Here is a 12,050-nt window from a genome sequence, read left to right on the forward strand (position 1 = left end):
ATTTGCTTTTTTCCCTCCCTAATAACTCCTGGTCTAAAGCTGCCTGAACAATGATGTCCTGATACAAACCTGTGAACAGAAAGGTGCGGGTCTGAATCAAGAGGGAACACCTCCCCGCTGATGTAATTCTTTCACCGTATGCTACTTAGGCACACGTTACTGGTGTTAATTTTTGCATCAGCTGTGCTTATTAGGATGTGGCCCTGAATATAATCAGCCCTTCCCCTAGAATTTCCCAAAGCCAACAGCACTAGACCGCCTGAGATTGACTTTGAGATTCTGGGATGAAACAACAACTGCTCAATCAATAGATCTTCCACTAACATTAGCTCAGGGAAGGGCTGTTTACAATTTTGAGCTCATTTACATTTAAGGCAGTTTGCCATTGCTCTTATCCAGAGTGTCTCACGGTGACTGGGCAGATATATGTTCAGAGTCTCAAATCACAATGTTTTTAGAGGAAAGTGTTTGCACCGGTGGTTAAAGGGATGAAACCTGTGATATTTTAGTGTTGGACAAAGAGCAGCTTCTCAAACCCTACTGCACTCCTCCACCATTAAAGTTGACATACACGTGTTGAAAGACTTGCTCGTTGTGTAATCATTCCTCCTGTCCATACTGGCTGTGAAGAGACTACACTCTACAAGATTGGGGGGGCAAATTCAAAGTCTTTTTAACCACACAAAAGTGCCTTCTTACGTTCAGCCAAAGCTAATATGAGGCTTCAGCAGCTTGAGCTAGCTGAACCAAGTGTGTGGAGCTCTCCTCCAAACAACTAGTTACCTAAAATCAGTAGTGGGAAGCAATTAAGTACATTTACTCAATTACTGTGAAGTACGTTTTACTCTCCTAGATTTATTAGTTAGTTACTTTGCTGATTCAGATTATTAATAGAAAGTATAATCAACAAATACAGTGTACAGCATCATCTATCCATCATCAACCGCTTATCATGCATACAGGGTCGCGGGGGGCTGGAGCCAATCCCAGCTGACATCGGGCGAAAGGCGGGGTTTACACCCTGGACAGGTCGCCAGTCCATTGCAGGGCCACACACAGACAAACAACCACTCACGCTCACACCTAAGGACAAATTAGGGTCACCAATTAACCTAGTCCGCATGAGGAAGCCAGAGCACCCGGAGAGAACCCACGCAGAACATGCAAACTCTACACAGAAAGGCCGGGGCAACCGAGGTTTGTACCTGCGACAGTGCTAACCACTGCACCACCGTGCCGCCCAACAGTGCATCAATTTCACTTGTAAAAAAGTATTTCTACACTGTGGTATTACTACTTTTGCTTAGATCTCTGGACTTCTTCCAGGACTGCCTAAGATCGATTTAAGCAGCTTTAAGTAGTCATTAAAGGGATGTTGCAGTGTAACTGAGTCAACTACTGAAAGGCGTATCTGAACTGATGTTCACTAAGAACTCACAGGTATTAACGCATGCAGAGAATAGAGACAAAAACATATTTCTTCTTCTGTCTGTCGCACACAAACATAAATGCATACTGTATACACATATACACATGTCTAGGGTGAGGTGAGGTGCTGATTCTACACTCTGCTACAAAGAGCCACTTACTTTCTTATGGAGTTTTGCTGACCACGATAGATGCAGTCATCTATGAAACTGGAGAGGAGAGGCAGCAAACACCAGTTTGACCAAAAACACATACTAGTGTTTAGACATCCTCCCCCAACATACACTACACACACACACACACACACACACACACACACCCCTCTTAAATATCCCTTCTTCTGTATGATTCAATGTGCTTGAACTACAATGAGAACAGATTTTTTTTTCAGCTCAGTCAGTCAGAAATATATAATTATCCTAATAAAGGGGTTGGTAGAGCTCTAAAGGTCTGTGTGCACATTTATGCACGCATGGGCACACATCCAGGCATGTGGACACACACAGAAAGAGACACACAGAGCCACAAAGAGAGACAAAAAAAGAGAGAGAACACTAAGCCAGAGCAGAGTGCATTTAAAAGGACACCATCTTTCTCCATACAGCTCCTCTGACATCCATTCTGTCATTTGGAGCCAAACGTTTTATTTCAGCTCTGATATAAAGTAAAGGGGAGCAGTCCTGTAGAAAGCCATTAAGTGCCCCTCATCAGCCTAATTAGCTACTAGTAAGTGGTTATTCACCCTGTATAGGACACTTGTTATATGTCTTATTCATATATAATTGCTCCAACAAGACTGCAGTATCCCTCATTTTCACATCATTAAGGGTCATTTATCTTAGTCGGACAGTAAAGTGAAAAGTTCTATCCTTTCATTCATGCCACTTTAATGATTAATTAGCAGTTGTGTTATGTGGTGTTGGCTGATATTGAAGAGACGTGGCGATTTAAATGTCCAGATTTAAATGTCCCATTGGAGTAATTTTAACAGGGAGTGAGTGCTACTGCACCTCCTGTCACCAACCTCCAAAGAAGACTGATGAGAGATTTAAAATGGCTGCATTTGAAAACACTGATTGGTCACTTGGATAGAGGAAGAGAGAGAGAGTGAGAGAGAGAGAGGACACAGTGTCAGAGCTCCACAGTGTGTCTTCTACTGGACTGAAGTCCTTCATGTACAGAAACAGTGTGGGATCTGAAGAAAAAGAGAGAGCAAGAGAGAGACAGAGAAAGAGAGAGAGAGAGAGATGCATGGGTTTCTGCCAAGGCTGTCCACAGTGAACAAACATCAGCTCATGTTTGATTTGTAATATTTACTTTTTAATCCCCACAACATACAAATAGAGTTTAATCCCTCAGGAAAACAGTTCTTTCAAAAAATGCAACCACTGTGTTTCCACTGGCAGCAACACTGCTTCCACACAAAGCCTTAACTGGATGGTGGACATTGCAGCTCAGAGGGTCTGATGTTGTACTGCAGTGGGAATCAAAGTTTTTTTTTAGAGATGGGATTAAGTATATTTCTGAGTAATTTCTTGTAAACAAAACGAAAAAAAAAAAAACAGCATGCAGCATCACAGTGCCAAGAACTCCATGAAAACCAGTTTAGGTTCTAAAATAACTGTAAAACACTGCCCCCTTGTGATCACTGTTTGATATAAGTGCATGCCAGCAAAAGTGGAGTAATCCATGCTGGCAAGCAAAATGAATTGCTGGAAAGCCTTGAAAACAAAGTAGATGAGGTTAAGTGGTACCCATTTCACTCATTAGATCATCACTCTTTTAAATGGAGATTAGAAGAGGAGAAGCCTTCCTGACATGCATTAGATATAATTTAGGACAAAAGTGAATGCAAAATTACAAAAAAACATCTAATTTATTTTTCAAGCTCTACACTCACAGAATCATGATAAAATGTGATTGTGATAAGCTATAGCTATGCATAAAAGAGGGCACCTCTGAACTTCTGATGTGAAAACAGCTAATAATGGCCGGAGAAGATGAGAGAAAGTCACAGACAGCTATCTGAATTTCAGTGTTACCATAAATATTTAATTGCCCTTGGCTGTCACCTCTCAGAGGGGAGGAGGCATTTCAGCGGTTCAAGCTTTCTGAAACTCAGACACTGCAACGTCCACTTTCTGACCGAGCCTATACTTGTGCTTAATCAAACTAATTTCCCTAACCCATTATTTTGAGTCCAATTTGCTCAGACGGGGTCAGGCGTAGCAGGGGAAGAGAAACAACTTAACTGTCAACATTCGGCAGTGTTTGCTGTTCAGCACAGACGCATGTAATTTTAACAATGCTTCTGGGTTGTTGTGCTAGTATTGCCCTGATGGATCTGAACTTCAAACCAACTAATGAAACCGCAAGAATCAAACATAGATCAAGCTCCAAAGAACGCATTTGGCTTGCACAACGGAATATAAAATAAATCACAAAATGACTACATATTACAAACAAAGGCACAAAAATCTATTTCCATCTGAAAAGTGACAGTTTAATTAGCCTAATTGCACAAGGTGTTGAGAAACTGTTGCACCACAAAGGAACAAGAACAAATTGAATTCGGCACATGCTCTATGTTGGCAGTGCTATAGTCAGTTAGTCTTTGTTCTGTGTTGGTGGAACACATATTACTGTATAATCTACTGCACACTTTTTTAAAAGATCATTTAGTAACATCTAATTTATCATGGCATATGCTTGAAGATAATTACATTACACTTTCCCTGATACAATCTCTTCCCGATGGCTGCTTAAAAGAAGTGCTGAACCATGACAAGTATTTACAGCTCAGAGCCAGATGGTGAGGCCAGCTCTGCCATTTTCATTTTCCTTTCTCTGAAAACATTCCCTCACAGTCTGTCTGTCTATCTGTCTGTCTGATCGAGCCTGAGCCTGGAGTATACAGACTGATGTTCTTGAGGAGAAAGGAGAAGGGCGTAACCAGAGCCACTGGCTGATTCTGTTGACAATGCTGAGCTTGGGAGAAAGGCAAGCTGTGGCTAATGGGCTAGGGATGGAGCAGGAAGCAGGGATTTGGATCACTGCTCTGATGGGGGCTCACATTCTGCTCTGGGACAGAATTGCTGCAACCTGAACCGAATAGCTGCAGGGCATTAGCCAAGCTTCAGTATTGACCCAGCCCAAAGCCAGAGCTCATCTCAGTGTGCACACATACACAGATAGACACACTGGAACATACTTTCACATGCACAAACACCAGACAGAGACGAGAGAGGAGGAAGGGACAGAAAGCCCCAGAGAGTAAGAGGGACAGAAAGCAATCAATCAGCTCACCTCCCTGTACTGCCACTTCTCAATACACCAACAAAAAGAGTCTGTGGGACCATTAGTGGCTCTTCAGTAGATATAATAAACAGGCACTAGCAGGAGTTCAGCGTTTCCGACATTTGGACCAGTGGCGCTGCCAATTATCACATTACGCAAAATAAATACACTCTATCGATTTGCTGTTCAGAAGAAAAGTGTAACAGAAATACATAATGCACGCTGTTAAGTGAGTCAGCCTGCTCTGTAGATATGACCAAGCCTTTCCTACATGCCACAAGGGGAAAACTAACCTATTAGCGATAATGCTAGTCTTGTTTGTGTTCTCTTCCCCCAGCTTACCTGATCTGTGTTTACTTCAATTTGTGATTTCCCAGAATGCTCTTTGACAACACATATTGCTTTTAATCAATAATAGGCACATTGCGGGTATGAGAATGATAAACTAGGGAACATCAAGGTTTATCTACTGTAGAGGCACTGCTATGTGCTGCCCTCAAACAAAAACATACTATGTGTGGTTGCATTGCTACTAAAGGTAAACACTGCATGGATTTCAAAACATTCATAGATGCCCTTCATCTTTGATTTTGAAATGAAACACCATATATACCATGGTAACTTCAAATATCTCAGTTTATATAATACACAGTTTAAATAATCAAACAACACAACGGGAAGAAAAATAGTTGTTTTGTAAGCAGCGGTTAATTATCTTACAAGGGATAGCTGGGTATTAACATAACATTTTCAAGCAACACAAAACACATTTTATAGTTGCTTTAGAAACTGAGAAACAAAACAGTGGGAAAGCATCAGTTTATAATTGCTGCATGGAGGTGCCTGAGCTGAATGGACAATCAATGATTTATTAGTGGGAGGCTGTAATGTAGAAGGATTCAAGTTAAATTGACAAGCGCTCATTAGTCCTATTAGTCCTGACAAAGAAATGATTACTTGTCACTTGTGTTTGTCAGATCTTTAGCCTTACTGCAGTAACAACTGCCCATGAAACCTGCAGGCGTGCACACACCATTTTACTCACAGCGTTTAACTTCTCTTTAATGTCTTTTTACAAAGACACTGTCAGGTATTAACATATTAAACAGATGTAGCAAATAAGCTTCTTGTATCTTACTAAAAAAAAAGCGGCCTAAAGCATAACTGAAGCAATAAGGTGTGAGTGATGTGTAAGAAGAACAATTTTTTATAACACCTTCTAGAAAATAATTGGGTTTATAAGGACACAGTTACTAGTGATTTAAATGCAAAAATCTGTCACAGGCTCACCAAGGTGTGCAAGGTGATAATGTGATCTAAGGAGCAACCCATCTAATTTAAAGTAAGACGTTATGAAAGCAAGAATGAGCTTTGAAGTGCACAATGGCAGTAATGTCTGTCATTGAATAAGGCCTGGTCAGTGCCTCACTCACATGCTAATAAAATGGCAGACTGCACTGCAGTCACAGTACTTTGTCTTTTAAAAAGCATATCAACAGAGGATGACAGCTGGCCCTATTTCACCTCAAGAACATTGGCTATATACCCCACTTTTGTCATTTGTGATACTGATCGCCCGACCTGGGCAATTTTTGACTTCTGCCTGAGTAAGACACTAAAACCTGAACAAAAATATGTAGTGTAAGATCTGTACTCTGCTGTCAAAGCAGTATTTTGGACTCTCCTATTGTGGTAATATTAAGTTGTGTTCCAGTTGTGTTCAAGAGAATCCCTTCAAGCCAATAATACCTCTGTATTGTAATGATGGAGACGCTTTTTGTTTCTTTTCTGTATCATATTATTCACTGTGGCAGTTGTTCTATTTCATTGCAGGATCAATTTCATCTTGCATGCACACAATGTACTCAGTAAATAAACAGACTCTGATTTTAATTATTTACCCTTCCACTTGAGAATCTGCCTTGGTGCAATCATATTCATAGCTTTTGTTTCCATTTACCTCACATTTTCCTCATCCAAGAACTTCATTTCACCAAACTCAGAGTCTTATGTTTTGGTTGACACGGAGCAACTTTCTGCTTCAGAAGCTCCCAACCACATCATGTCAGAGCTGCTTTCAGTGTTTAATGTCATTTCAGTCTGTTTCCCTTTTCCTTTAAATCATCCCTATGACATGTAAATAAATTAATTTATGACACCCTTTTATATAACTAAATCTATATTTCTGACAGACTCATGACATTGATTTTAACAGAATTTTAATATTCAGATTCCTTGTAGTGAATGAACAAACAAAACCCCAAAATATAAAATTTACTGTCAAAGAAGACTAGGAAAACCACAAAATAGTGACATTTAAGGAGGCTTAGGAGGCACAACCAGTGAACTTTAAGTGAAAAGATTACTTAAATGATTAACTAATTGTCAAAAAAGTTGCAGAATTACTTTTCTGTCAATCATTTAGAGCGCTAGAAACTACTATCGCTACAACTTCCACTACTGCACTGCAGTAGTTAGTATATTGCACTAACACTGCAATAATAAATTATTAAAATAAATTGTACATTAACAAAGGCATTGTGTTGTCTGTTAGTCAAAACAGGAACAGTGTGTCATGGACGTGCATTTAAGTGCTAATATGATTGCAGCTCTTGTAACTTTAGAACATCCATTAGCAGTCTGTCCATACTTATCCATATCTGTGCAAAGGTCAAGCAAATCAATACACCAAAAGCTGGCTATTGTCAACACTACTTGATACTTCAGTATTCTGCTTGTGTGCTGTCTGACACTCAAAGGAACACAGAGCAGCTGCCACAAATCTACCAAAATTTCAGGGAATGTGTGTCCAGAAAGAGGCTGCCCTTAAGTTTCCTCTGGGCAACACGAACATTTTCAGTGCCCGTTTAATTCAATAACAACAGCTGTATGCCAAGTATGGCACTTTAAGTAATGGGACATGCTTTTATTATGTCTGCTTTTTTATTATTTACAATGGAGTAACTGAATTACCTCACAGCAATAAATAAACTCTTTCTTCCGTATCATTGATTTTGTACAAAGTTCCACCAGTGAGGGCTAAAATCCTGGCATGGCAGTTTAGTTTTTAGAAATAGGTTTTATTGGGTGTACTCATTTCATCACAATGAACCCAAAAAGAAGATACTCCTTGATGAAATCCAGCAGCCTCCTCTTGACTTTTTTTTGAGCAACATTAAATTTTATATCCCCATATGCAATATATTACCAATTAATCAAAACGATCAAGTCTACCAGACACATATAAAACACCTCTTGAAGTGCCAACCTGCACTGATGATTTCCAATTTTGAGTTTGCTGGTTCCCGACAGATCAAACATTTTGAAACATATTTTCTCACTGTGGGGTCTTGGTGAAACCTACCTCTCTGAAGTTCTCAGCGCCACACTCTATGCCTTTGAAATTGCACTCCAGCAGCATTTCCTCCATGCGGTGTCGAGTGCGGTTGTAGAACTCATCCAGGCTGAAGCGAGAGCCTGGCTGGCGGTCCGGCTCCGGGGCGAGCGGAAACCCCGGTGCCATGCCTTCTTCAAAGCCCAGGAGAGGGCCCATGAAAATCAGGTCGCTGTAGCTCATCTGAGACTTCCGAACAAAGTTGTAGTTACATAGGGTGACAGCCGGAAAGGTCATGTTATTGGCCACCATTTCATCCAGCAGGGTGATGCGATCATATTGGAGATAGTACATGATCCTGTCAGCTACCTGGAACAAGAAAGCGGACAGGGCCATGATGAAGACCAATGCCCACAAACCCTGGCGAATACCAAACTTCTTGTTCTCCACAAACACGTGGTTGGCGCCATGGAGCGAGCAACCGCCGCAGAAAGTGGCCAGGTCGTCCACCTCGCTGATGTTGTCCTCTTCATCATTGCAGTCATCCACTTGACTACACCTATCCAGGTAGTCCTGCGAGTCCCCGCCACCATAACTATTCTTCACCCGCTTGTAGTGATCTTCAAAACCGTCTTTACCATATCCTCTGTCGGGCTCGTCGTCGGCAGAAAAGGAGATGGTGCACATAATCCGGACAGGCATGGTGGCAGGATGAACAAGTTAAAAGTGCTTATAAATTCACTAAAATCCAGTCCTGAAACAGTCCAAAAATCCTGAAGAAATGAAATAATTCAAACAGAGAGTGTTCAAATCTGACTACTGACTCAAACCCATCAGTCAAACTAGCTTGGCCCTTAAAGTGAGGTGTATCAAAATACTGACCCGATTAAATACAAAACAAATCTTCTGGAGCAAAATGCTGATAAGGAAACCACACACTCTGTTCCCTGCCATTCACATCTACTCTAGAGTTGAACTGAGATGCCTTGCCTGGGTTTATCTTTGTGTCTCGGGGGCAGATCCATCCCCTACCGCAACTTCGAAAGAGTGAAGGAAAGAAGAAGAAGAAGAAGAAAAGGAGTAGGAGGGCAAAAAAGGTGAGGCCATGAAGAGTATAGGACATGTAATACTCCCACAGGGCAGAGCTACAGGTCACAGTTCCGGGGCAGAGTTTCACCGTTTACAGGAGAAAAAAAAAGGAAAGAAAAAAAAACGCAGTGGGAGAGAGCAAATGTAACAGATCGGCAGCCAATGTACAGAAGGAAAAGCACCAAATAGGCTTTTTATTTCTGCTGATTTTACTGTTCGGCATAACCTCACTCCTCCCCCGAAAAGACAATGATCTCAGCACAGTTGTGTAATCAAATGCAAATAATATTTAGGTGTTACTGAAATGACTACAGATGAGCAACTGGAGAAGATTCACACACTGGAATATGCGACACAATCTAACATGCAATGGTTTGATTAAAAGATCTGCTCTCACAATGAGTTTTAAAGTACATGGAACAACACCAAATAAGATGTGTCCTTTTAGAAGATTCAGAGAGAGCACAAATGAAGTATTATGTGTGATGGCTTATCACGATATAAGCTATTACAGAGCAACCGCCATAGAGGAAAGGGAAGGAATTTAATCACGACTTCCATTTGTTCACTGTTATTTCAATCTAATGGCTCATTTTACCAACAGATCTCCTTCAAATTACAAACACTCCACATAGCTGTGAGCAACTCTGCGGAAAGCAAATTAACTGAAACCAAGTATGTACTAGTGGAGAAAACATCTTAAATGGATCCTCTCATTATTGAATATGGAGATAAATGCAGATTCCCAGAGGTGGTGTTGGTTGTGATATGAAAAAGAAATGTATGAGACTGATCCATCTGTATCGATCCACCTCCATTAGACTGCTGAGATCATTTTCAGGACCATGATGGTGCCAGAAAATTGAATGCCAGATTCATTTAGGGGGATGACAGCACTCTTACATTAAAAACCTCCAGCTAATGATAACACGGGATACCTCTAAGGAACAGCCATATAAAACCTGTAAAACCAATAGAAAACACATTACCCAAACCGATCCATTGTGTTGAGCTTTTAAACCATAACAACCCCTGTTTTCATCAGGGGGAAACTTAAAAATCAAGTGAGAGGGTGTGAAAGGCAGCAGACTTGGTCAATATGTGTTTAGCTGCAGCTGTGAAGATTATCCATCACAGAAAAAAACTGCTGATGATAAGAGAGCAAATAAAAGGGTTTTGGCTCGGCCTTGATCCGTCCCTATCTTGGAGCCTGCTTACCATCAGCGCCTGATAGCCTCTGGTTCTTGAATATGTATTAGTGATCACTAGATAGCCTCCGGCATCCAGCCTGGCCTAACAAGAAGGTCATAGAGCTCCCCCAGCTCCAGCCCCTATAGGCTTTCTGAGAGGTATTACAACATGAATATTCACATACATCTTGGATTTGGCTCAAGATGGCAAGTTATGAAACTGCTGTGGAGGAAATTAAATTGTGCAGAGCAGTTCAGTGACTCTCTGAATAAAGTCAAATGATTAGGTTCATGTACTTTGTGCCAAAATATCTTAATTACATTGTCAGTGCAGATTTATTAAAGCACACAGGGTTGCGATAAATCAGTGTTTGTTTTGGCACCTATGTTCTTCTCCAGAAGAGATAAATCCAAAACCAAACATGATTGTCTTGCTCCATTCTCCCACATTTATCTTTCCTTTTCTGTCTTTTCATCCCTTCCCTGTCATTACTCATTGCTTTTAAATCATGTTCACATTGCCTCAGCATTTGTGTTGATATCCACTAGGGGGCAACAGCAGCACATCTAATCCTGCAGTGGCTCCTAAGTGCTGAAACTGCCATGACCAAGCATCAAAGGATTTGAAAGGCAACGTTTTGACAATGACAACATGACAAAAAGTACTTTCTATCTGTCTTTTGTATGTTACACTACCTATTTTTATATAAATATTGTTCTATATGCTAAACAGAATCATTATATTTCTTTCTTAACTTCATGTTTTGACTTTAAAGAAGGAGTTGCCACTGTTGTACAACACAATTAAACTTACTAAAGCAGAAATAAGGGTGAAAAAAGCTTTAAATTACAGACAACGAAACAGCTATTGATTTTGCAGACTCACAAACGACAGCTTTGGGCTTTAAAATCAACAGCAAATTGTCCTGTAAAGCACATTTTACCATAACACCTTTTGAACCAGAAATGTGACTTCACTCCTATAAAATCAAAAAACAGCTCCAGCGCTCTGTAAATTCTGGCCTAGGGGCTTAAGATGCTGACCATTAACTGGTCTCTGATTAAAATCTGGCAGGGGAGCTTTGTTTCATGTGCCAAATCTCCTTCTCCCCTCATTTCCTGTCATGTCACTACTGTGAACTCTCAAAAAAAAAGAGGCCTAAAATGCAACAAATGTCAAAATGTACTGGTGCTTCTAGCTTTCAGGAAAAAAGATTTGTTTGTCTCCACAGATAAGAACCCTGAACTCACAGAGAAAACAGGGAATAAAGAATAACATGACAATGTTTTAAGGGTACATTTTCGCATCAGGTCAAAAGGTGGCAGTGTTGTGATGTGAGTGTCCACGGTCACAGCTAAAGTATATAGCCGTAGGTCTGGGATTTCAACAAGGCCACGCATTTCACCATGGTCAGAGCGAGAAGAGCGCAGGGCAGATGAGAAGAGAGGTTTAACGCTCCCTTTCAAGTCCCTCTCACCAGCTCACAGCTAGGATCGACCTGGTGTTGCCATGGATACATCCTGGCCATCAGCAAAAGAGGATGCACAAAGCCCATTACTCAGAGCATGCATATTGCCACACATGCACACACGTGGAGACACACACACACACACACACACACACACACACACACACACACACACACACACAAACACTGGTATTTCTATACTTGTGAGGACCCTCATTGACATATTTGCATTCCGTATCGCCT

General features: G+C 40.9%; 1 protein-coding gene across 2 annotated transcripts in view; it reads right to left on the minus strand.

The window, feature by feature from the left end:
* asic1b (acid-sensing (proton-gated) ion channel 1b) overlaps positions 1-12,050 on the minus strand; it is a 161,302-nt gene that overhangs the window by 42,585 nt on the left and 106,667 nt on the right. Inside the window, exon 1 of one of the 2 annotated variants that reach the window (XM_038697804.1) lies at positions 8,090-8,761. The exons of the other annotated variant lie outside the window; for it this stretch is intronic. Coding sequence (XP_038553732.1) covers positions 8,090-8,761 — 672 coding nt within the window. Of the gene's footprint in view, positions 1-8,089; positions 8,762-12,050 lie in introns of those variants that run through there. 2 annotated transcript variants of the gene reach the window in all.

Source organism: Micropterus salmoides, unplaced genomic scaffold (assembly GCF_014851395.1).
Source record: "Micropterus salmoides isolate LMB-PRFRI ecotype aquatic unplaced genomic scaffold, ASM1485139v1 Ms_hic_scaffold_4, whole genome shotgun sequence".
Classification (NCBI taxonomy): domain Eukaryota; kingdom Metazoa; phylum Chordata; class Actinopteri; order Centrarchiformes; family Centrarchidae; genus Micropterus; species Micropterus salmoides.